The sequence below is a fragment of the Mytilus galloprovincialis genome, chromosome 10, assembly GCF_965363235.1.
Source record: "Mytilus galloprovincialis chromosome 10, xbMytGall1.hap1.1, whole genome shotgun sequence".
Lineage (NCBI taxonomy): Eukaryota > Metazoa > Mollusca > Bivalvia > Mytilida > Mytilidae > Mytilus > Mytilus galloprovincialis.
Genome location: NC_134847.1, coordinates 35,890,907 through 35,918,462, shown reverse-complemented (window position 1 = coordinate 35,918,462; position 27,556 = coordinate 35,890,907). Strand labels below are relative to the sequence as shown.

Genomic DNA, 27,556 nt, shown 5'->3' with positions numbered 1-27,556 from the left:
TACCGGTATATTATGTTGTTTTCCTTCTGCACATTGTTCATTGTGCCTCTTTGCCAGGCGGTATGTACATTTGTTGGTTTATTTATGAAGATATCACTTCTATTGAAGCTGTCAGAGTAATAACTGTGTCGTTTACCCCTACTGGTGTACACTAAGTATATGAAGCTGTCTTCAGTCAAGAGGTCAGTGCTTCTGTATTTACTTGACTAAAATCATAACTTCAAATTCTCAGCAGAAAACAAAATATATCAGAAAACAAAACAAAGTAGCAAACTCATAAAGACATGAATTTCGCTAATCTTGTATGTCCTGTTAAATCACAAAACTCCAAGCGATTCTCTGTGGAAACGTTTCCTGATGCATGTCAGACAAGAAATAGCTTTAGATGTACGAATTTAATGAAGTAAAAATAACGCATAATGATTGTGTATGAAAATATTTTCATTTGAAGTGGGATCCAAACTTCGGCCGACATAGCAAAGCGTATGATTTGAATGACAGTTACGAAGAGATCAAAATTAACAGAAACCTCAGTCTTCATATACAGTTGGGTGCAGACCAAGCATTACATAAAGTAAACGCAAGTTAACGCGGCGTGCACATATTTCGTTAGTTAACTTTAAATTTCGCGTTTACTAGTAAACGCCCGTTTACTTCATTTACGTTAACGCGGTCAAAATGGAAATTTCTAATGTCTACTCGAGTAAACGCGCGTTTACTCTGTGTCCGTTTAGTCAGTAGTAAACGGCCGTTTACTTCAGATTTCACAAGTTTAATTTTACGTGCACGTAAAAGTAAACGTACTACAGATTTCTAAATTGTATTTTTACGTGCACTTGAAAGTAAACGCGCGTTTACTTTTCGCGTTAACTAATTGTGTATATTATAAAATAATCGTCGCGTGCATTTGTACATTTATTTATGTTGTTAAAATGACTTAATATTTTACGTATTTGTGTTTTAAACCTTAACATTCAAAAACACTTTTTATTACAAATATAAACATTTATTAATTGCCAAAAAAAAAAATCAGTTCCAAAAACTTTCAACAGCGGCTTTTCTACTTTTTCTGTTCAAAATTTACATGTACAAATATCAACTCACAAACCGGCATATTTAAAAAAAATATGCTAAAATTGATTATTGCAAAACTATGTGTACATGTAAATTATGTTGTTAAAGTAATTTGTCAACATTTTGCCAGATCTTCTTAAACTTAATATCCTCTCACGAATGTAAACTGAAAGTCTTGTAGGTTTTACAGTTCCAGGACGAATTTCCATTTTGTTCTTATATGCAATTATTAATTTTCAATAAATTAATTAATTAAAGAGGTGTCATTTCATTAAATGCAATCGTCAATATGTTGATCGAAAATGGACAGATGGATATTTTGATGTACCTTATCATGTGATATATTAGGTCAGTGTATCCAGGATACGAGGACAATCTGCGTTAACGCGCGTTTACTACAAACAGTAAACGGGCGTTTACTTTATTATACAAAATTGGAAGACACGCCTTTTTCGCGTTAACGCGAAGTAAACGCCCGTTTACTCTTTACAAAATTAGAAGACGCGCGGTTTTTGCGTTCACGCGGAGGTAAACGCGAAAGTAAACGCCCGTTTACTATTTATGTCTACTAAAATTTCGGAGTTAACGCAGAGTTAACGCGGCGTTTACATGAAGTGCACGCGAGTAAACGCCGCGTTAACTTTTAAGGCCCGTTTACATGTAATGCTTGGTCTGCACTTCTTATTTCATTAATAAGCGCCTTGATTATTAAAGTGTAAACACATGTGCAGTGGGGATCATTTACCAGTTTACCTCTTATAATAGCTGCAATTGCTTATTGAACAATTCTAGAGTAGAACTGCCAGAATTAGTTCTAAGGTAGGACTGTCAGAATTAGTTCTACGGTAGAACTGTCAGCATTAGTTCGAAGATTTAACAGTCAAAAGCTGTTCTTAGGTACATTTAGTTTGAATGTCCCTTTCAAAATATTTATCCCAATCTCGCCCTCCAGCTGGGAAAAATGGCATTCCACTTGTTCTTAATAGTAGACTTAACTGTTCACTTGATTTTCATACATACAGTGGAGATCACTTCTAACCTCTCATTAGAACTGTCAGAATAGTCTGGTATAGAACTGTTCTAACCTGTCCTAGAACAGTTCTAGCTAGAACAGTTCTACCCTCGAACTGTTCTAGGTAGAACTGTCAGGATCAGTTCTAGGTAGAACTGACTAAATCAGTTCTAGGTAGAAATGTCAGGATCAGTTCTAGGGTAGAACTGTCTAAAACTGTTCTAGGTAGAACTGACCAAATCAGTTCTAACCGTAGAACTGTCAGCAGAACTGACTAAATCAGTCAGGACTGTAGAACAGCTCTAAATAACGTCACTGCAGAAAGGGCAATTTAGAATTTAGAAGAAAAAATCAGTTCCAATTACTTTACTATATATAATAGCAGATGTTTCTATATTTTTTACTTTCAAAAGTTACATGTACAAATATCGAAGTGGATAGGAGGTTATCCAACTCATCGGAGACATATTTTTATGAGATTGCAAATGAAACATCATTGTTTACGTTTCTTCGTTCCCCGTTTTTCACAGTCTCTTAGTAAATATAACTTTATAGGTTACAATACACCATTAGATTTTATGGGCGCGTCCATTTTATGAGCAGGTGGCAGTTAGGTCCGCTGCTGTATGCCCTGAGGTAATCGGTGCCCTGAGGTAATCGTGGTAATGCGCCATTGATTAAATACGCACGAAAATATAGTTCTTATTTAGATAGATCTTAATACCAAATTTTAATGTGACCAAATACCAAAGATGTCAACAAACTTCCCAAATGATTTTATTATTGTATTCACCGATAATTTATTTCGTATGTACGTGTAGGGTGGGGATGGCTGGTAAAATTATAAACTTTTTTTTTTAATAAAAGTTCAATTAATGATCTGAAGTATTCATTCATGACAGGGTTACCTGAGGTAACCCCAATTATAACAACAAATACAACCATTAAACTCAAGTCAACTGAGGTAACTTTATATATACATCACATAAACAATACAAATCTATGAAGTCCTACATTCTAAATTAATAAATTGTGTTATTAAAATATAAATGTATACACTAGCAAAGTATGTACTAAAAATTCTTTCATAACAGGGTAACCTGCGGTAACCCAAACAATAACAGCAAATACAACCTATTTAACTCAAGTTAATTCAGATCACCTTTACATATACATCACATAAACAATATAATTTCAATGAATTCCTACATAACAAAAGAAGAAAATGGTTTGTTACAGCATAAATGCATATACTAGCAAATTATCTACTAAGTATTTTGTTATGACAGGGTTACCTCAGGTAACCCATAAAATAGCAACAAGTATTATCCATTGATATCAAGTTAACTAAAGTCGCTTTTCCGATATATCACATAAACAATACACATATATGAGGCCTACATGTAAAATAAAGAAATTGTTTGATTACAACATAAATGTTTTCACTAGCAAACTATCTCAAAAGTATTTTTCATAACATGGGTACCTGAGGTAACCCCAGACATAATTACAAATATAACCCACTTAACTGAAGTAAACTAAGGTCACCTGTACATGCGCATCACATAAACAATACAACTTTCATGACGTTCTAAATTTAAAATAAAGAAGTTTGTTTATTACAATTAATGTAAACACTAGCAAAGTGTCTACGAAGGATTCATTCATTACAGGGTTACCTCAGGTAACCATAACAATAACAACAAAGTTAACCCATCTAACTGAAGTTCACTGAGGTCACCTTTTAATATATATACATCACATAAACAATACAAATCTATGAAGTCCTACATTTCAAATTCAAAAATTGTGGAGTTACAATACAAAGGTATACACTAGCAAAGTATCTACTAAGAATTCTTTCATAGCAGAGTTATCTGAGGTAACCAATACAATAACAACAATACAACCTATTTAACTCAAGTTAATTCAAATCATCTTTACATATACATCATATAAACAATATAACTTTAATGAATTCCTACATTTAAAAAGAAGAAGTTGGTTTATTACACCATAAATGGATATACTAGCAAAGTATCTACTAAAAATTCTGTCATGACAGGGTTAACTCAGGTAACCCTTGAAATAGAAACAAGTATTATTCATTCATATCAAGTTAACTTAAGTCGCCTTTCAGAAAAATCACATAAACAATATACATCTATGAAGTCCTACATTTAAAATAAAGAAATTGTCCGATAACAACATAAATGTTTACGCTAGCAAACTATCTCAAAAGCATTCTTCATATCATGGGTACCTGAGGTAACCCCAGACATAATTACAAATATAACCCACTTAACTGAAGTTAACTGAGGTCACCTTTACATGTGCATCACATAAACAATACAACTTTCATGAAGTCCTACATTTAAAATAAAGAAGTTTGTTTATTACAATTAATGTAAACACTAGCAAAGTGTCTACGAAGGATTCATTCATTACAGGGTTACCTTAGGTAACCATAACAATAACAACAAAGATAACCCATCTAACTCAAGTTCACTGAGGTCACCTTTAAATATATATGCATCAAATAAACAATACAAATCTATGAAGTCCTACATTTCAAATAAAAAAATTGTGGAATTACAATACAAATGTATACACTAGCAAAGTATCTACTAAGAATTCCTTCATAGCAGGGTTACCTGAGGTAACCAATACAATAACAACAAATACAACCTATTTAACTCAAGTGAATCCAGATCACCTTTACATATACATCACATAAACATTATAACTTCAATGAATTTCTACAATATAAACGAAGAAGTTGGTTTATTACACCATAAATGCATATACTAGCAAAGTATCTACTAAAAATTCTGTCATGACAGGGTTAACTCAGGTAACCCTTGAAATAGAAACAAGTATTATTCATTCATATCAAGTTAACTTAAGTCGCCTTTCAGAAAAATCACATAAACAATATACATCTATGAAGTCCTACATTTAAAATAAAGAAATTGTCCGATAACAACATAAATGTTTACGCTAGCAAACTATCTCAAAAGCATTCTTCATATCATGGGTACCTGAGGTAACCCCAGACATAATTACAAATATAACCCACTTAACTGAAGTTAACTGAGGTCACCTTTACATGTGCATCACATAAACAATACAACTTTCATGAAGTCCTACATTTAAAATAAAGAAGTTTGTTTATTACAATTAATGTAAACACTAGCAAAGTGTCTACGAAGGATTCATTCATTACAGGGTTACCTTAGGTAACCATAACAATAACAACAAAGATAACCCATCTAACTCAAGTTCACTGAGGTCACCTTTAAATATATATGCATCAAATAAACAATACAAATCTATGAAGTCCTACATTTCAAATAAAAAAATTGTGGAATTACAATACAAATGTATACACTAGCAAAGTATCTACTAAGAATTCCTTCATAGCAGGGTTACCTGAGGTAACCAATACAATAACAACAAATACAACCTATTTAACTCAAGTGAATCCAGATCACCTTTACATATACATCACATAAACATTATAACTTCAATGAATTTCTACAATATAAACGAAGAAGTTGGTTTATTACACCATAAATGCATATACTAGCAAAGTATCTACTAAGTATTCTGTCATGACAGGGTTACCTCAGGTAACCCATAAAATAGCAACAAGTATTATCTTAACTTAAGTCGCCTTTCCGGTATATCACATAAACAATACACATCTATGAAGTCCTTCATTTAAAACAAAGAAATATAAATGTTTACAATAGCAAACTTTCTAAAAAGCATTCTTCATGTCATGGGTACCTGAGGTAACCCCAGACATCATTACAAATATAACCCACTTAACTGAAGTTAACTGAGTTCACCTTTACTTGTACATCACATAAGCAATACAACTTTCATGAAGTACTACATTTGAAATAAAGAAGTTTGTTTATTACAATTAATGTAAACACTAGCAAAGTATCTACGAAGAATTCATTCATTACAGGGTTACCTGAGACAGGGTTACCTCAGGTAACCTAATAATAACAACAAATACAACCCTTTTAACTCAAGTTTACACAGGTAACATATATCTATACATCGCATAAACAATACAAATTTATGAAGTCCTACATTTTAAATTAAGAAATTGTGTAATTACAACATCAATGCATGTACCAGAAAAGTATGTACGAAGTATTCTTTCATAACAGGGTTACCTCAGGTAACCCCAAAAATAACAGTAAATATAATCAATTCAAATAAAGTTAACTTAAGTTGCCTTTCCTAAATATCATATAAACAATACACATCTATGAAGTTCAAATTTATAAAAAAGTAAATCGTTTATTACACCTTAAATGTATATTCTGGAAAACTATCTACAAAGTATTCTTACATGACAGGATAACCTCGGGTAACCATACCAATAACATCAAATAAAAAATACAAATCTATAAAGTCCTACATTTTTAAATTAAGAAATTGTGTGATTAAAATACAAATGTATACACTAGCATAGTATCTACTAATATTTTTTTCATAACAGGGTTACCTGAGGTAACCCAAGCAATAACAGCAATTACAACAAATTTAACTCCAGTTAATTCAGATCACCTTTACAGTTACATCACATAAACAATATAACTTCAATGAATTCCTACATTGAAAATGAAGAAGTTGGTTTATTACACCATAAATACATAATCTAACAAAGTATCTACTAAGTATTCTGTCATGACAGGGTTACCTCAGGTAACCCATAAAATAGCTACAAGTATAATCCATTTAAATCGAGTTAAAACAGATCGCATTTTCTAAATATCGCGTAAGCAATTTACATCTGTGTAGTCCTACATGTAAAATAAAGAAATTGTTTGATTACAACATAAATGTTTACACTAGCAAACTATCTAATAAGCATTCTTTCATAACAGGGGTACCTGAGGTAACCCCAAATATAATTGCAAATATAACCCACTTAACTGAAGTTATTTGAGATTACCTTTACATATATATCTCATAAACAATATAACTTCAATGAATTTCTACATTCAAAATGAATAAGTTAGTTTATGACAATTAGTGTAAAAACTAGCAAAGTATCTTCGAAGTATTCATTCATGACAGGGTTACCTCAGGTAACCCCAATTATAACGACAAATACAATCCATTTAACTCAAGTGAACTCATGTAACATTTAAATTAAGAAATTGTGTAATTACAGCATAAATGCATATACCAGCAAAGTATCTACGAAGTATTCTTTCATAACAGGATTACCTCAGGTAACCCAAAAAATAACAACAAATATAATCGATTCAAATCAAATTAACATAAGGTTGCAGTCTTGTTATTGACTGCTCCATAGGCTTACATGCAAAACAGCCGATCTTAGAAAAAAAATCATGTTCATATCATGTATGTACCAAAGTGACTCAGATTTTTCCTATTGTATTTCATTCTCTCATAAATCTTCAATGAAGTTTGCAACATCAATGCATAAGAGATCACTAAATTCAATTGGGTATAAAATTTGTTCTATTGATGTTTTTGGAAATCTGAGACACTGTTTTGGAGGTCAAGCTGTGTTGTACAAGAATCTATAAAATATTTTGGAATGCTATGAAGAACAAAGACGCTAAATTCATTCAAGTGTAGACATCACAATATAGCAACTAATTACATAACAATTAATTATGTAATAATTATGTCATAATGAAATTATCACAATTTGAAAGATTAATCTTTCTTCTTTCTTTTGGTACCTCATTTATAAAATATAAAGAAGGATAAAATGAATTACATCAGTTTAAAGTTGTCTGATTGGGAGTGAAAAAATCTTTGTATTGTGCTACCTTAATTGAAAAAAGGGGGTCTTGCCACGAAGAATAAAACGTTACGCAATCGTGAAGTCAACTCATTTTTTTTCTACTGTCTGTTTGCTATTTTTACTAGACCTCACCACTTCAAGTAAACATGATATCCTTCCATTTTCCTGGAATGATATCCCAAAAAGATGCAAGATTTTTTAAAAAGTCTATAATTATGTTTCCATTCACCATAAACCTATAAACAAACAGAAAAAAATGAGTTCAGAAAAAAATTCAGTCTACTAAATTATCTGTAAATCTCATTCTTGTCTATCTTTATGAATAACCTGACCATGCACAGTTGTACAGCGGTTCACTGAGGTAACCTGACCATGCACAAGAGTACAATGGTTCCCTGAGGTAACCTACCATGCACAGTAGTACAATGGTTCCTGAAGTATTCTGACCAGGCACAGTAGTGCAATTGTTGCCTGAGGTAACCTGACCATGCACAGAAGTACAATGGTTCCCTGAAGTAATCTGACCATGTACAGTAGTACAATGGTTCCCTGGGTAAACCTGACCATGCACAGTAGTACAATGGTTCCCTGAGGTAACATGACAATGCACAGTAGTACAATGGTTCCCTGAGGTAACCTGGCCATGCACAGTAGTACAGTGGTTTCCTGAGGTAACATGACCATGTACAGTAGTGCAATGGTTCCCTGAGGAAACATGACAATGCACAGTAGTACAATGGTTCCCTGAGGTAACCTGACCATGCACATTAGTACAATGGTTCCCTGAGATAAACTTACCATGCACAGTAGTACAATGGTTCCCTGAGGTAACCTGGCAATGCACAGAAGTACAATGGTTCCCTGTCGTAACCTGACCATGTACAGTAGTACAATGATTCTCTTGGGAAACCTGACCATGCACAGTAGTACAATGGTTCCCTGAGGTAACCTGGCCATGCACAGTAGTACAGTGGTTTCCTGAGGTAACATGACCATGTACAGTAGTGCAATGGTTCCCTGAGGAAACATGACAATGCACAGTAGTACAATGGTTCCCTGAGGTAACCTGACCATGCACATTAGTACAATGGTTCCCTGAGATAAACTTACCATGCACAGTAGTACAATGGTTCCCTGAGGTAACCTGGCAATGCACAGAAGTACAATGGTTCCCTGAGGTAACCTGACCATATACAGTAGTAATGTGGTTCCCTGAGGTAACATGACCATGTACAGTAGTAGAACTAAAAACACAAAAATACTAAACTCCAAGGAAAATTCAAAAAGAAAAATCAAAAATCAAAAGGCAAAATCAAAAGTCCAAACACATAAAACAAATGGATAACAGAATGGTTCCCTGAGGAAACCTGACAATGCACAGAAGCACAATGGTTCCCTGAGGTAACCTGACCATGCACAGAAGCACAATTTTTCCTGACGTAACCTGACCATGCACAGAAGTGCATTGGTTCCCTGAGGTAACCTGACCATGCACAGTAGTACAATGATTCCTTGAGGTGAACTCACAATACACAACAGTACAATGGTTCCCTGAGGTACCATGACCATGCACAGTAGAACAACGTTTCCCTGAGGAGACTTGAACGTGCACAATAGTACAATGGTTCCCTGGACAGTAGTACAATGGTTCCCTGAGGTTACCTGACAATGCCCAGTTGTATTGTGGTAACCTGGTGTAACATGACCATGCAGAGTAGTACAATGGTTCCCTGAGGTAACCTGACCATGCACAGTAGTACAATGGTTCCCTGAGGAAACCTACCATGCACAGTCGTACAATGGTTCCTGAAGTATTCTGACCAGGCACAGTAGTGCAATTGTTCCTGAAGTATTCTGACCAGGCACAGTAGTGCAATTGTTCCCTGAGGTAACCTGACCATGCACAGAAGTACAATGGTTCCCTGAAGTAATCTGACCATGTACAGTAGTACAATGGTTCCCTGGGCAAACCTGACCATGCACAGTAGTACAATGGTTCCCTGAGGTAACATGACAATGCACAGTAGTACAATGGTTCCCTGAGGTAACCTGGCCATGCACATTAGTACAGTGGTTCCCTGAGGTAACATGACCATGTACAGTAGTGCAATGGTTCCCTGAGGAAACCTGACAATGCACAGTAGTACAATGGTTCCCTGAGGTAACCTGACCATGCACATTAGTACAATGGTTCCCTGAGATAAACTTACCATGCACAGTAGTACAATGGTTCCCTGAGGTAACCTGGCAATGCACAGAAGTACAATGGTTCCCTGTCGTAACCTGACCATGTACAGTAGTACAATGATTCCCTTGGGAAACCTGACCATGCACAGTAGTACAATGGTCACCTGAGGTAGCATGACAATGCACAATAGTACAATGGTTCCCTGAGGTAACCTGATCATACACAGTAGTAATGTGGTTCCCTGAGGTAACATGGCGATGTACAGTAGTAGAAGTAAAAACACAAAAATACTAAACTCCAAGGAAAATTCAAAAAGGAAAATCAAAAATCAAAAGGCAAAATCAAAAGTCCAAACACATAAAACAAATGGATAACAGAATGGTTCCTCTGAGGAAACCTGACAATGCACAGAAGCATAATGGTTCCCTGAGGTAGCCTGACCATGAACAGAAGCACAATTTTTCCTGAGGTAACCTGACCATGGACAGTAGTGCATTGGTTCCCTGAGGTAACCTGACCATGCACAGTAGTACAATGATTCCTTGAGGTGAACTCACAATACACAACAATACAATGGTTCCCTGAGGTACCATGACCATGCACAGTAGAACAACGTTTCCCTGAGGAGACTTGGACATGCACAATAGTACAATGGTTCCCTGGACAGTAGTACAATGGTTCCCTGAGGTTACCTGACAATGCCCAGTTGTATTGGGGTAACCTGGTGTAACATGACCATGCACAGTAGTATAATGATTCTCTGAGGTTACCTACCATGCACAGTAGTACAATGGTTCACTTAAGTAACCTGAATATACACAGCTCAATGGTTCCCTACAGATTAGTATAATGGTTCCCTGGGGTTACTTGACCATGCCCTGTTGTACAGTGGTTCCCTGAGGAAACCTGACAATGCACAGTAGTACAATGGTTCCCTGAGGTAACCTGACCATGCACAGTAGTACAATGGTTCCCTGAGATAAACTTACCATGCACAGTAGTACAATGGTTCCCTGAGGTAACCTGGCAATGCACAGTAGTACAATGCTTTCCTGAGGTTACCTGACCATGCATAGTTGAACAGTGGTTCCCAGAGTAACCTGACAATGCATAGTTGAACAGTGGTTCCCTGAGTAACCTGACAATGCATAGTATTACAATGGTTTCCTGAGGTTAAATAACCATGCACAGTAGAACAATGATTTCCTGAGGAAAACTGACAATGCAGAGTAGTACAATGATCCCCTGAGGTACCTTACCATCACAGTAGTAGAATGGTTCCCTGAGGTAACCTGACCATGCACAGTAGTAGAGTGGTTCACTGAGGAGACATGACAATGCACAGAAGTACAATGGTTCCATGAAGTAACCTGGCAATGCACAGTAGTACAATGTTTTCCTGAGGTTACCTGACCATGCATAGTAGTAATGTGGTTCCCTGAGGTAACATGACCATGTACAGTAGTAGAAGTAAAAACACAAAAATACTAAACTCCAAGGAAAATTCAAAAAGGAAAATCAAAAATCAAAAGGCAAAATCAAAAGTCCAAACACATAAAACAAATGGATAACAGAATGGTTCCTCTGAGGAAACCTGACAATGCACAGAAGCACAATGGTTCCCTGAGGTAGCCTGACCATGCACAGAAGCACATTTTTTCCTGAGGTAACCTGACCACGCACAGTAATGCATTGGTTCCCTGAGGTAACCTGACCATGCACAGTAGTACAATGATTCCTTGAGGTGAACTCACAATACACAAAAGTACAATGGTTCCCTGAAGTACCATGACCATGCACAGTAGAACAACGTTTCCCTGAGGAGACTTGAACATGCACAATAGTACAATGGTTCCCTGGACAGTAGTACAATGGTTCCCTGAGGTTACCTGACAATGCCCAGTTGTATTGTGGTAACCTGGTGTAACATGACCATGCACAGTAGTATAATGATTCTCTGAGGTTACCTACCATGCACAGTAGTACAATGGTTCACTTAAGTAACCTGAATATACACAGTTCAATGGTTCACTACAGATTAGTATAATGGTTCCCTGGGGTTACTTGACCATGCCCTGTTGTACAGTGGTTCCCTGAGGAAACCTGACAATGCACAGTAGTACAATGGTTCCCTGAGGTAACCTGACCATGCACAGTAGTACAATGGTTCCCTGAGATAAACCTGACCATGCACAGTAGTACAATGGTTCCCTGAGGTAACCTGGCAATGCACAGTAGTACAATGCTTTCCTGAGGTTACCTGACCATGCATTGTTGAACAGTGGTTCCCTGAGTAACCTGACAATGCATAGTTGAACAGTGGTTCCCTGAGTAACCTGACAATGCATAGTATTACAATGGTTTCCTGAGGTTAAATAACCATGCACAGTAGAACAATGATTTCCTGAGGAAAACTGACAATGCAGAGTAGTACAATGATCCCCTGAGGTACCTTACCATCACAGTAGTAGAATAGTTCCCTGAGGTAACCTGACCATGCACAGTAGTAGAGTGGTTCACTGAGGAGACATGACAATGCACAGAAGTACAATGGTTCCCTGAAGTAACCTGGCAATGCACAGTAGTACAATGTTTTCCTGAGGTTACCTGACCATGCATAGTTGTACAATGGTTCCCTGAGTAACCTAACAATGCACAGTATTACAATGGTTTCCTGGGGTAACTTAAACATGTACAGTAGTACAATTGTTCCCTGAGGTAACCTGACTATGTACAGTAGTACAATTTTTCCCTGAGGTAACCTGACTTTGCACAGTAGTACTATGGTTCCCTGAGGTAAACTCACAATACACAACAGTACAATGGTTCCCTGAGGTACCATGACCATGTACAGTAGAACAATGATTCCCTAAGGTAACATAGCCATACAAAGAAGTACAATGGTTCCCTGAGGTAACCTGACCATGAACAGTTGCACAGTGGTTCCCTGAGTAACCTGAACATGCACAGTAGTACAATGGTTTCCTGAGGTAACCTGATCATACACAGTAGTACAATGATTCCCTGAGGCAACTTACCATGCACAGTAGTACAATGGTTTCCTGAGGTAACCTGACCAGGCACAGTTGTACAATGGTTCCCTGAGGTAACCTGACCATGCACAGTAGTACAATGGTTCCCTAAAGTAACCTGACCATGTCAATAGTACAATGGTTCCCTGGAGAAACCTGACCATGCACAGTAGTGCAATGGTTCCCTCGGTAACATGACCATGCACAGTAGTACAATGGATCCCTGAGGTAACCAGACCATGCACAGTAGAACAATGGTTCCTTGAAGTAACCCGATCATCATGCACAGTAGTACCATGGTTCCCTGAGGTAGCCTTACCATGCACAGTAGTACAGTGGTTCCCTGAGGTAACCTGGTCATGTATAGCAATTTACATATGACCTGAGGTAACCTTGTCATGTACAGTAATTTACAGATGACCTGAGGTAACCTGGTCATGTACAGTAATTTACAGATGACCTGAGGTAGCCTGTCCGTGAAAAAAAGAACATAGATGTTATCTGGACGGACTAAGCTGACGAAGGGAGTTATGAACATTCAATTGTGGTCACCTGAGGTTTGTAGAAAATTAGCGTTTTGCAAAGTTTATCTGTGGTAACATGCAGCTGGTACAATGACCATGAAGTTGTGACCTTAGGTAACCTCACCATATTCTAACATACAGGGGTATTCTGAGGTTACATATTTATATACAGTAGTTAAGAAATGACATTAGTTAACATGTGCACTTGACCATGTATAGAAATGCAGAAGTGCGCTGAGGAAAACTAAAAAAATAGTGTTTTGTAAAGTTTATTCAAAATGTGGTACCGTATAGCGGGTTATTTTCGCGGGGTGTAAATTTTCGCGGATAGAACAAAATCGCCAAAATAAATTCCGCCAATTTAAAAATGTACATGCAAAGGTAATGCTAAAAATGTTGAATCCGCCAAAATAATAACCGCCAAAATTTTTCGTATACCCTTTTCAATGAAACTCGCGAAATTTTACACCCGCGAAAATAACCCGCTATACGGTAATACGAGTATGTGCAGTAATACAGAGTAACCTCACCATGTACAGCAATACAGAGGTAATATTAGGTAACCTCACAATGTTCAATCATACAGAGGTGACCTGAGGTAGCCTCACCATGTGAGCAATCATGGATATGATCTGATATACAGGAAATACACAGTAATTTAGAGATGACCTAAGGTTATCTGACCATGTACAAAAGTCCACTGGAGATGTGAGGTTTTTCCTTGAAAATATCCAACATCTCTCAAATAAGATTGATTAAGACAATTAACATTCTAAAAAAGCAGTTATATACTGTATAACCTGTGCTTGTCAAATGAAAAAACAAATAGATTACTGTTCGTACTGCAATGTTTCTCTTTTTTAATAATGGTGAATAAAATCATTTTAGTATGTACTGGCTGGTCATCATCGCGTATGATACGATTTTGATACTCATACACAGCTAATGAATATTATGCATGAATATAGATAAGATCAGCACGTGTAGCCATAGACTGAGAGTTGTAGATTTGTAGTGTAAATATATAGATGCCGTTTATAGAATACAAAATTAGATCAGAAACATATAGTTATTAAAATAGAGAAAGGAAATGGTGAATATGTCAAAGCGACAACCACCCAACCATAGAGCAGACAACAGTCGAAGGCAACCAATGGGTCTCCAATGTAGCGAGAATTCCAGCAGCTGTAGGTGTCCTTCAGCTGGCCCCTAAAAATATGCATAATAGTTCAGTGATAATGGACGTCATACTAAACTCCGAATTATACACAAGAAACTAAAATTTAAAATCATACAAGCCTAACAAAGGCCAGAGGCTCCTGACTTGGGACATGCGCAAAATTGCGGCGGGGTTAAACATGTTTATGAAATCTCAACCCTCCCCTTATACATCTAGCCAGTGTAGAAAAGTAAAAGCATAACAATACGCACATTATAATTCAGTTCAAGAGAAGTCCGAGTCTGATGTCAAAAGATGTAACAAAAGAAAATAAATAAAATGACAATAGTACATAAATAACAACAGACTACTAGCAGTTAACTTACATGCCAGCTCCAGACCTCAATTAAACTGATTGAAAGATTATGTGTTCATCATATGAATATCAGGCACAATCCCTCCCGTTAGGGGTTTAGTATCATACTATCATAAAATATATGAGAAGAACATAACCCGTGTCATGCCAACAACTGTTTTTTTAGAAATAGATGTGTTTAGTTCCGATTCAAAGACTCTATCAGTGAATCAATATTAAAGCCAAAATATGCAATCTTTAATGACCTGACAACAGTATCGTAACTATATCCCTTTTTAATAAGTCTATTTAAAGGTTTTGTTAGTTTCTGAGGAGAATACTGACATTTTTGTTCTTTATATAGAATATTTCCATAAAAAATTGGATGTGAAATACCTGAACGTATAAGATGTCTGCATGTTGAGTTAAATTTACGAATTATTTCCTTATACCGATGATAAAATTTAGTAAATGTTTTGACCAGTTTGTGATATCGAAAACCCTGGTGTAATAATTTTTTAGTAATACATAAATTTCTCTCGCTAAAATCTAATACGTTGTTACATACACGAGAGAATCGTACAAGTTGAGATATATAAACACCATAAGATGATGACAAGAGAACGTCACCATCTTCAAATGAATAATTAACAATAGGAAATGAAAAAAACATCTCTCTTATCAACAATTTTTGTATTAATCTTCCCGTTTATAATATAGATATCAAGATCGAGGAAAGGGCAGTGGTCATTGTTATCATTAGCTTTAATTAAAGTAAGTTCTACAGGATAAATTTCTTTATTATACATACGGAAGTCGTTATTATTGAGAGCCAATATATCATCCAAATATCTAAAAGTATTGTTAAATTTTTGTATCAAATATTGTTTTGATGGGTCTTTGCTAATTTAAGTCATAAATTGTAACTCATAACAATACAAAAACAGGTCCGCAATAATTGGTTCACAGTTAGTCCTCATTGGAATTCCAATAACTTGACGATATACGGAATCTCTAAAGCGAACAAAAATGTTATCAAATAAAAATTCAAGCGCATATTTTATTAAATAGTATCAAAGCATGTCCAATTAACATAGTTCTTTTGTTTATTGCTACTAAAAAATGATCGCAAAGAGTTTGAACATATGTACTCGCATTCCGACTTTTTAAATGCCCAGTTAATTAGGGATGTGAATTTTTTCTTAATAAGAATATGAGGCAAAGTGGTATATAGAGTAGAAAAATCTAAACTTTGAACAGATTTAAAATCACCATTGTATGCATGCAATTTTTTGACACTCCAAAAGTAATTAACTCCACTATTTTCAAGGGCCTTATTTGAACAATTTATTATCAGGTTTTTTATTGTACCAAGTGTACTAGTAAGTAAAACAGACAATTTAGTAGTTGAACAATGGACAGTGGCGGGTCCAGGGGTGTTCTAAGTATAGGCACCTTTTTTTTTTAGATCAATGCATTTGAATGGAAACATATAGTTGGAACCCCCTCCTTGTGTCCTGAATTGGGAACCCCCCTTTTTTAAATGGATGGATCCGCCACTGCCTCTCATGCAGTCGGACAAGATGGACTGATTTTCAATAACCTATCTATTAAATGTTATCATTTTCTACTTATATATGTTCACGGCCGACACTCGGCTAACCGAGAGATAGGTCGGTTAATCTATATTGAGTATGCGGCTATATCGGTGGTGGGTCTGTTAATCGGGTTGGCTAAAGTCTGTTAATCAGGTGTTATCGTGAAAATCAGTGCAAGGTCAGCATGTTTCATTGTATAACTTTTTAGTTATATTTATATCATAAAAACTATTCATGTCTGACAAAATGATTTGGAGTACTGAATCCAGTGGTGTAATTAATTTTTTTCTAGCTTCAATAAACGATCTATAAAATGAAAAGGCGAGTTACTCATCAGTAAATTTATACACATTTTACACACACAAAATGTACACAAAAATGACAAGTTGGTTGAGTTTACTTGCATGCAATCTTTTGAACATCGAAAAAAGACTGGCATTATGTTTGTTTACCATATTAACATCAATATGTGAAAAATCTACACGAAAAACTGTATTTTGGTGACATAAATCAATTTTTTATAAAAATATGGTCTGTTAATGGGTCGGATGTATAAAACTCGGTCTGTTAATTGGTCTGTTAAGAGTTATGAATGACATTACAATTATATAATTCAATTGTTATATGGGGTGTTATCTGAATAAAGAGATAGGCCCAATATTAGTGGCTAGAATAAATGGAAACAACACATGAACAATGAAACATAAGTTTAGACAATGGAATCTGAAAATTGATATAAATGATTTTAAAAAGTGTAAAATCAGAGTAATATTATTTCATCAAAGAAGGGTCGCATATATCATGTGGATTCTGTTTCATTGATATGAATGGCACCAATTTGTCATTTACATAGTTAACAAGTACATAAATCAGAGATAAACTTCGTAATGTTTTGATTTTTTTATCAAATGAACTGAAATATGTTTATAATGCAAACAAATATAGACAAACCTTTCAACATTAACCTTTCTCTACACCACCTTGAAGGTCACTCGATAGAAAAACAAGCACGTTTGCGGACTGCGAGTCGGCTAAATGACTTACGATATCATTGGTATAGATCATTACTCGAAAAATAAAATTATTATTATGCATTCATTGTGATTTACAGGAATATAAATTGTCTTGTTGTTACACATTAGATAAGCACCCAACACTTTAAAAAAAAAAACTAATGTCTATCTCTTGTTTAGAACCACGGTTTAGAACTTGGTACAGACATTTCCTTAGGCGGCAGAAAATGAGAATGATGACTCGGTACAAAGGAATATACATACCGGAAATAAACTCCTCATAGATACCAGGATTGAAATTTGATACTTGCGCCTTATATTTACGCCAGACACGCGTTTCGTCTACGAAAAACTCATCAGTGACGCTCGAAAAAAATGTTTAAAAGGCCAAAAACAAAGTTGAAAAGCATTGAGGAAATACAACTAATACCGGCGTCACACATCAGCGTATAGCTCCGGCGTGTTAAAAATCATTTACGCTGCCAATATGCTTTAAGCGTGTATTGGGCGTACTAGAAGCGTACCTAAGGCTAAGCGTTTATCCGGTGTTCAAGAAACGAATGTTGGCGTATGTTGTATTTTTTTTTATGCTGCATAAAAATTTCCTCGGGTTGTAGCGTTCATCAAGCGTATTTACTTTCCTTCAGTGGCTAGAGGTATAGGGGGAGGGTTGATAATACATAAACATGTTTATCCCCTCCGCAATTTTGCGCCTGTCCCAAGTCAGGAGCCTCTGTCCTTTGTTAGTCTTATATGATTTTTAATTTTAGTTTCTTGTGTATAATTCGGACTTTATTTTGACGTCCATTATCACTGTACTAGTATGCATATTTTTTAAGGGGCCAGCTGAAGGACGCCTACGGGTGCGGGAGTTTCTCTCTACATTGAAGAACCATTGGTGGCCTTTGTCTGTTGCCTGTTCTTTTGTCGGGTTGTTGTCGCTTTGACACATTCCCCATTTCCTTTCTCAATTTTACCTTTGTATTTCGACGTACTTCAAACTTATGCAACGCGCTTTGAACGATTGCTAAGCGTTCCTATGGCGTGCAACTAACGTATACCGACTTTGTCAGTTTTCTCTGTACGTTTGGTGCACGCTGGTCTATCCGCCAATGTGTGACGCCGGCATAAGGTAATCTATTCCTAAGGTAGAAAAGCCTTAGTATTCAAAAGAAAACGCATGGAATTTAACCAGCTGAATTGCAACACATGACAGATTCATAGATGTTACAGACTTTGAACAGACAAAAAAATAAGGCTGATTGATAACTTGGCGTAAATAATAAATTCATGCGAATTCGAGCGGCCAATCAGTCCATATAACGCTAATTAGAAGTGACACACCCTTTTAATGAAATGCAGAGAAAAAAAAATTAAAATAAAAGTGCTCTTTCTATAAGGATACTGTTGCACCGTATTGTAATTTTTTCGTCATAAGTACATCTCATTTTTTTTCATGTGAAAATATAAACTCAAGGTAGTAAGACTATTGTCGTGGCTAAATAACTCTTAACTGACACGATTTAAATTGTCCAACCCATTAACAGACTGTATTCCCCTAATATTCATAAAAATGTGGTATAACTCAACTTATATAACAATTATGAAATATTAATCAATGACAATTGATTTTTTAGAACCAAAGTACTACTTTGTGTCCTTTAAATCATATCTAAAAATGGTTTTTGGCCTTTTATCTAAAATATTGCTATGCGTACAAGCATAAAAACCACATACTTGCGCGACGCCTTTTCGTTTTACTTAAAATTGCGCAGGCTATGCATTTTTTTTAATTGTGGAAAATGTTCTATGATAGATATCATTTTGTCAGACACTTTTCTTTTTTTGATGTGATTCTCATAATGTGCCAAAAAATCTGTATATTTAACAGAGTTCAACATTAAATTGTGAGTTTTACTCTTAACAGACTTTAGCCAACCCGATTAACAGACCCACCGCCGATATAGCCGCATACTCAATATAGATTAACTGACCTATCTCTCGGTTAGCCGAGTGTCGGCCGTGATGTTACTTTAAAAGAAGTAACCAAAATCAATATATGCGTAATCTGTCCATATGTTAGTGTCATATATTATTAACTACTTGTATTTTAAAGCCAATCGAGTAAAATACGGATCTATTAATGTATGCTTTGCTTAATATACTTTGATATAATTGATAGAATACTTTTCACATATCGATTGTTTGTACAACTTTTATGAGAAAAAAAAAAACGTATGTGCCTGCCCCAAGTCAGGAGCCTGTAATTCAGTGGTTGTCGTTTCTTTACTATTTGTTTTTGTTCATTGTTTTATATAATTAAGGCCGTTAGTTTTCTCGTTTCAATTGGATTTCATTGTTATTTCTGAACCTTTTATAGATGACAATGCGATATGGACTTTGCTCATTGTTGAAGGCCGTACGGTGACCTACAGTTGTTAATTTCTGTGTCCTTTTGTGAACAGTTGTCTCATTGGGATTTATACCACAGCTTCTTTTTTATATGTATCATTATTGAACGCATACATATCGTCATCTAGGTTCTTCTATTTTAATTGTATATATATATATTTATATCTACTACCCCTTTCGAATAAACAAAGAATGGTACACAAAGAAGCTTTAAATAAAATACATTTCAAACAAAAATAAGAAAAAACCAACGAAAGTGTTAATTATTTAACAATTTTGCATTAGTGTTAATGCTAATCTTACAGTGCAAGACGCATACACTTAAATTCAAATAATGCCGTGACAGTTTATAGCGATATTTTTTGTAACAGCTCAGTGGCGGGTCCAGGGGTGTTCTGGGGATAGGAACCCTTTTTTTTGGAGATCAATGCATTTGAATGGGAACATATAGTTGGAACCCCCTCCTTGTGTCCGCTGCTGTATGCCCTGAGGTAATCGTTTTTTCGTGAATTATTTGTCGTGACTTATTGTAAAAATAAGTTGGGGACTTCCCCTTTAAAAAAAAAGGAATGAATCCGCCACTGCCCCTCATGTAGTCGAACAAGATGGACTGATTTTAATAACCTATCTATTAAATGTTATCATTTTCTACTTATGTTACTTTAAAAGAAGTAACCAAAATCAATATATGCGTAATCTGTCCATATGTAAGTGTCATATATTACCAAACACAATGATAGTCAAAGTTTCAACAGGACATTCACGAAACTTAGGCAGCAATCATTTCATTTTCAGGGGGGGGGGGGCTATGGTTTTTTTTTTTAAAGTTTGCTTCTAATTGTTCTGCCACTATATGTAATGCTAAAATTGAAATGAAAGAAAAAAATGTTTTCGACCTGTCTCCAAAAAATATTGTCTTTCGCCGAAGGAAAAAATTCATAGCCCCCCCCCCCCCCCCGAAAATCAAATGTTTGCTGCCTTAGGCATGTGTGGATAACTTTTATTCTTAATAGTTAGTTTAAATAATTGTATATACATTTATTTACATAAATCTCTATGAAACCAGTTTTTGACAACTATTATTATAAAAGTTTAAATCGCCATTCAAAAAGTGTTTTCTTTTTAATTATTTTAAGTCATTTACGTTTCACTAAATAAATATCTGTTCACATTGCAATGATCACAAATAAACCAAATATTTGAATTTTTTTCGTGAATTATTTGTCGTAACTTATTGTAAAAAATTGTATGTGTTCCTGTTTTCTCCTATTTTTCGCACATATACTGTCAGTCGAAATAGAAAGTACAATGATGTATTTTTAGTTTATTCTATTTTTAGATCATGTTATTACTACGCAAATGGGCACTATTGCCACGATTACCTGAGGGCACCGATTACCTCAGGGCATACAGCAGCGGACCTAACTGCCATCTGCATGGTATTCAGAATTAAGAATATGGCTTATCCTGATTGGTCGATATGTGCGCCCGTTATTTTTTATTTTTAAGAGACTTCGTACACTCTGCTTTATACAAAAGGCAAAATAAAAATTATTCCGTAGCCCTAAAGGCACTGAGATGACTTTTCAACGCTTAGACAAGACACGTATTTTTAAGGGTAAAATTGATAGGCATGGGAGATAAGTACACAATACGCTAAGAAAAACAACGCGAACCTATATTTTTGGGACCAAAAAATACTGTCTTAATAACTTTTCTTTGATTCTAGCAAGGTTTCGTTACAAAAATCAACTTTCTAAAGTCTGTTTCTCGAAAAAGGCTACCATTGTCGCCTATGGGGAAATTAATTGTTTATTTCAATCTTAATTCAAGTAAATTTGATCTTAATTTACCTTGTTTGCCTTGGATTTACATTCATGATTTGAGATTCTGTTTTGACAAATGTTCAAACGAAAATTGTACAGTGGATGAATTATGTGATATCATAGTAATGAACACAGTGTTGTTAAACGCAAGAAAACTATGTACATTTTGCACTGAGGTCTCAGATTTGCATTATCTCGTTGCCAAACTTATCCATAACGATAATGAATAATATCTGGGAGTAAATATACTCGATCTGAACATGAATGAAATATTTGCCACTGGTCCCCCCCCCCTTTTTTTAAACTGCTGGATTCGTCCCTGGTGGTTTTGGCCGGAATAACGTATTACATTAAGGTCAGATAATTTTGTTATGTAAAACGAGTCATCCTGACTCCCCGAATGACAAATGTAAAATAAATGAAATAATAACCCCCCCCCCAAATATTAACGGCTTACAGGCTCCTGACTTTGAACAGTCACATACATGCAGAATATGGCGGGGTTAAAACCGGCAAAATAGCAATTAAAACTCTTTATAATATTAATCGCTATTTTGCCGAAGCCTTTATATTTATACAAAGAGTTATTAAATTTAAACCAAATCAATTCTAGCCGTAGAATTTATAAATCAATTTTAGCTGTAGGATTTATAAATCAATTCTAGCCGTAGAATTTATAAATCAATTCTAGCCGTAGAATTTATAAATCAATTCTGCCCGTAGAATTTGTAATCAATTCCAACCGCAGAACTGTTCTAGAAGTAGAACTGACCAAAGATTTGGTCAGTTCTAGGTAGAACTGTCTAAAACTGTTCTAGGGTAGAACTGTCAGAATCAGTTCTAGGTAGAACTGTCCAAATCAGTTCTAGGTAGAACTGACCAAATCAGTTCTAGCTAGAACAGTTCTAACCTAGAACTGACTAAAAGGTGTCAGGCTGACAGTTCTACGTACTGTCCTAGAACAGTTCTCCTGACAGATTCTGACAGATTTAATGAGAGGTTAGAAGTGATCGCCACTGTAAATGTACATCGTTTTATCTTCTGCACCTGATTCCTGATCTTATCTGTGATCTTTTTCAGTTTGTAGTAGTCTTGGTTTTTCTTTTTTTTTCTGTATTTTGCCTTTGTAAAAGAAGTTCTTTCGTTTCCTGCTTTCCTGCTTTCGTCTTTCCGAATTCTTTTCTCCTTTGACCACCTTGAGTTCAGATTATTTTCGACTTTGCATGAGTTTGCATGTGCCTATGGTATTTTTCGCCTCTCTTGCACAACTATCAGGATCAGGTACAGAAAATTAAAATCACCAATGATACCAGGCTTAGGCCTAGATTGGGTAAGCCATCCGTTCGCTTTGTCCTCATATGTACAGCCAGTGACGCTCAAAACAAAACAATGTCAACGTGAAATAAAACAATGAGGATGAAGAATATTAAAAACCAATTGCAAAGATCTGAAAAAAGTACAATATACAATTAATCAATCCATGCGAGGGGTAAAACAAATGACTTAGTTTCTAATAATTCAACATTTACAGAAAATTGACACATTCTTTTTTTTCTACGTCAACTGAAAAGTACTGACTACTTTACTGGTTATAGCCGCTAGGACTAAATATCCAGCAGCAGGTAATTAACGCATCAAACATTCCATGTTTTTATTATGGAACACCGGACGCACTTGTTGTCAACCTGACACTCATAAGTGGCACTCAAACCAAAACATTTAAAATATGAGAAAGACCAAATGAAAAATAAAAGTGAAGAGCATTGCCTGTCAGAAACTGATGTATATGTATGTGGATAAGTTTACTTTCCCGAACAGATCCCCTGACAGTTACTGTTCGATTTAAAGAGAGGTTGACACTGTTCCCTGCAGTATGAACCATTGAATAACAAAACAAACATTAATTTCTACACTTCTACACTAGCGAAAAAGTTCAGGAAATATGTCATCCCAGTATAATAAGTAATGTAAATAATTATGACTATACTAGATACATGCTATTTTAACGGGATTGTTTCATTAAGTGGACTTTTGTACACATATTTAATATACAATATACCATACTGTGAGTGTTTCAGATGAGTTAAACACTACAAAGAACCTTCAAATAAACATCTTTTCGTTTGCAAATGATATCATTCTGGGTTCATTGAGAGGTTAGATGAAAAACTTCGTATGTAATGCAGCTTTGCTTTTGTCTAAGTGTATGTTACTTTATATTTTTTTTTATCTTATAAAGCATGTTAAGGGATGGTTTTGGGGAGGTGGAGGTGGTGGATCTAGTGGAGTAACGGCGGAGAAGATAGCAGACAAGGCATACAGTCATAAGGACAGTACTGAATGGGCATTTGAAGGTTGTAAAGGAGGCAAAAAATTCTGCAAAGCAAATAAATGCAACCTGTTTGTAAACGATGTGCTAAAAAGTGTTGGTGCAACTGTTCCTAAGAGGTACGCAATTTTACATTTATTTCTTAAGAACAACGGTATATAAAGGTCAATGGTCTTCGGACGTATCGTATGATTACGATGTTTTCTCAAATATTTTTTCGACAGATGTTAGTTTAAACTGAGGTATCTGAAAGTGCCTATAGTCAGGATGAGCCCTAAAGCCACCTTTCACCGATTATGACCGAACTAGTTAGACTTATCCCCGGGTTTGTACTGATATAGACAACACGACGGTTCCACTGGTTCTGATCTCCTGTACCTTCTTGATCATCGAAGATCATCCCCGGTTTTCGGTGAGGTTAGTGTTGTTCGTTCGATAGTTTTCTGTGTTGTGTTTTTGTGTACTGCTGTTTCTCTTTTTGTTGTTTCTCGTGTTTGCCATGCATGGCGTACTGAGTTTCAAAATGTCCCCTTGAAATCTTTTGTCTTTCTCTTTTCTAAAATTTATCAGAATATAATGCAGAAAGTTTAAAACATTAAAACCTTGTAGTAAAAAGTAAAATAACAAACATAACAAACTCCAATGAAAATTTAACACGGAAAGTCCTCATCAAAAGGGTGAAATCAAAAGCTAAACATCAAATGAATGGTAAAAAGTAAAATCACAAAAATACTGAACTTAGAGGAAAATCAATTCGGAAAGTCCACAATCACATGGCAAAATCAAATAACAAAACGCATCAAAAACGACTGGATAAGAACTGTCATATTCCTGACTTAGTACAGGCATTTTCAAATGTAGAAAATGGTGGAATAAACCTGCTTTTATAGCGCCAACCCTCTCACTTTGATGACAGTCTCATCAAATTCCATTATATTTACATTGATCATTGTTGATGCGTTAACTAAACAGACACAATAAATAAAATAGTCAGAATTAATAAACAAGTGTCATAATCTTTACTTTTTACAGGCATTTCCTAAATACTATGTAGAAAATGTTCTAATCAAATTATCATAAAAAGATTCCTTTAGTAATTTTGTCATCAAATTTGTATGCTGCTATATATTAAATCGATGTCTGCCTTCCTTCTTTTATTTTTGTTATGGCTAAATACATATAATATTGTTTCAGAACAAAACAGTCTTATAATTTATGAACTGTGTATTATCCATTGTTTTAAACAGAGTATTCTCAAGTGTACTATAGCCAAGATTACTAGAAGGTCTTGTTTGACGGAATGAAGCAAAAAAAAAAAATACATTATGATTTTCTACTTTAAAAATGTTCTGAGACAGATATTTGAAGGAACGAAACGTTTAAAAGAGTGACGTTATGTTTATATTGTTAGATATGTGCTTTTTTACTCTCATGTTTGTCGAAAAAAAAACTTCATTTAAACGGAAATATTCACAGTAATCACATACAAATATATATGTTTGATTTCAAAACACAATTTTCATACTGTTGAAAAAAAATTGAAATAATAAGTCATACGAAACTGCATTTTCGCTCCGCTCGTAATGCAGATGTAGTTTGCACATTAATCACAAATGTAAACAAGGAGTTCAAGAACATTTTATATCTCACATTGTTGCACGAAATGGAAAACGAGTGAAAAAAACAATTGTTAATTTCTACAAATGCTGAGCTTAAAACTCTGATACGGGAAAAGATAAAGTCAACCTTTATCGTTAAACCATTATTAAGAAAATTCAATCATAATATGGTTATCCTTAAATTGGGAAAACTGGGAGACATGCATGTCCCTAATAAAAGACACTTACGAGTATGTACGTCATAATATTTTGCAGACAGCATATAGTCATTAGACACCTGGAAAACACAAATCGCAGGTCCTTGCTTTAGTTTTGTATATAATGACACGTTAAATTTAGCGTTATGAAACGGTTTTATTAGATATATATAATTATATATTTAAAACTCATTCACTAACTTAATAAATTTAAAACTGTGAAAAAGACTTGATTATTATGTTTTTATTTATCTTTTATGTATACACTCTGCAAATGTGCGGCAAATTTAATCGTTAGTTTCTAGCTGTGTATATCTGTATACGGAAGTAAATGTGATATAGTTTAAAAAAACTAGAAACTAAACATGATATCAATTTTTAATTACAGATATACTTGGTGGTATTCTCCAATTAGTGCAAACGACTGGGGAAATCCGAATTCAAGCAAAGTTAAGAGCACAGGATGTTACAGTTTAGTCAGCAGTTTCTTGTCTAAACAACGTGGTGATGTAATTGCTTTTCCAGCATCGAGCGGTAGCGGTCACGTTGGAATTGTTTATGATGGGAATGCATATATCAGCGCCGGTAAAAATCAAGTGAACAAGAAAGGAATTCCAAGCGTAAAATCAACCATCTGGAGATACAAATATGACGACAACAACTGTTATATTGCAATGAAAGAATAATGCTTAACAGATTCATTTTTGTTTCTCACTTCTGTTTCATTTTCTGCTAATATTTATTTCAAGAGTTGATATTGTTGACCATCTTTTGGTAAATATTTAAAACATATGTAAATAAAAAAAATCTGCTTGATTTGATTTGATTTTTATTTATTTATCAAAAAACAAAAGCAAAAAACCCTGCATGTTTCATATATTTATGCAGTTTCAAATGTGAATGTTTATTAATTACTTAATAAAATATCAATTGAAGATATACAATGGTTTTTGTTTGTTAAGAAAAAGAATAGTTATTTGTGTTTGCCAAGATCATTTAAAAATCACAAATTTATTTTTTTTACGCTATAAGTCTCAAACTCGAATTTGCATTTTTAAGCCTCTCTTGGTTTTTTTTATTGGTCGTAGCACTTACATGCATAGTTTATGATTCCACCTCTACCGAAATGTTTAAATTATATCAAGATGATAATATCAAAATGCGACAGTCATTATTATCATACCTTACATAATATACAAACAATTCTATTGAGTAACACGTTATCACGTGACATAGAATAATTCGATTTATTTTCATTCAATTGCAAGGAATGACGAATAACCCTTCAAATTTATACCAGCGGTGAATAACCCTATTATTCACCGGCGAATAGCCTTTTGAGTTTCTTGCTTTGTACAAAATGTATCTCCCATGAAATGACGTCACAGACGTACATAAACAAAATGGTAAAG

General features: G+C 35.0%; 1 protein-coding gene across 1 annotated transcript; it reads left to right on the top strand.

The window, feature by feature from the left end:
• On the top strand, nt 1-26,885 carry LOC143049114 (uncharacterized). Its single transcript, XM_076222880.1, has 3 exons — nt 1-60; nt 24,239-24,447; nt 26,533-26,885. The coding sequence occupies exons 1-3, from the start codon at nt 13-15 to the stop codon at nt 26,828-26,830; spliced, it is 555 nt and encodes a 184-aa protein (XP_076078995.1). The 5' UTR covers nt 1-12; the 3' UTR covers nt 26,831-26,885.
• Nucleotides 26,886-27,556: the final 671 nt, after the last annotated feature.

Excerpts from the sequence above, each read along its gene's own strand:
- LOC143049114 (XM_076222880.1), top strand. The coding sequence starts at position 13 with ATGTTGTTTTCCTTCTGCACATTGTTCATTGTGCCTCTTTGCCAGGCG. Across the intron at positions 61-24,238 it reads TTGTGCCTCTTTGCCAGGCG|CATGTTAAGGGATGGTTTTG; the intron begins GTATGTACATTT and ends TATCTTATAAAG. Across the intron at positions 24,448-26,532 it reads GGTGCAACTGTTCCTAAGAG|ATATACTTGGTGGTATTCTC; the intron begins GTACGCAATTTT and ends TTTTAATTACAG.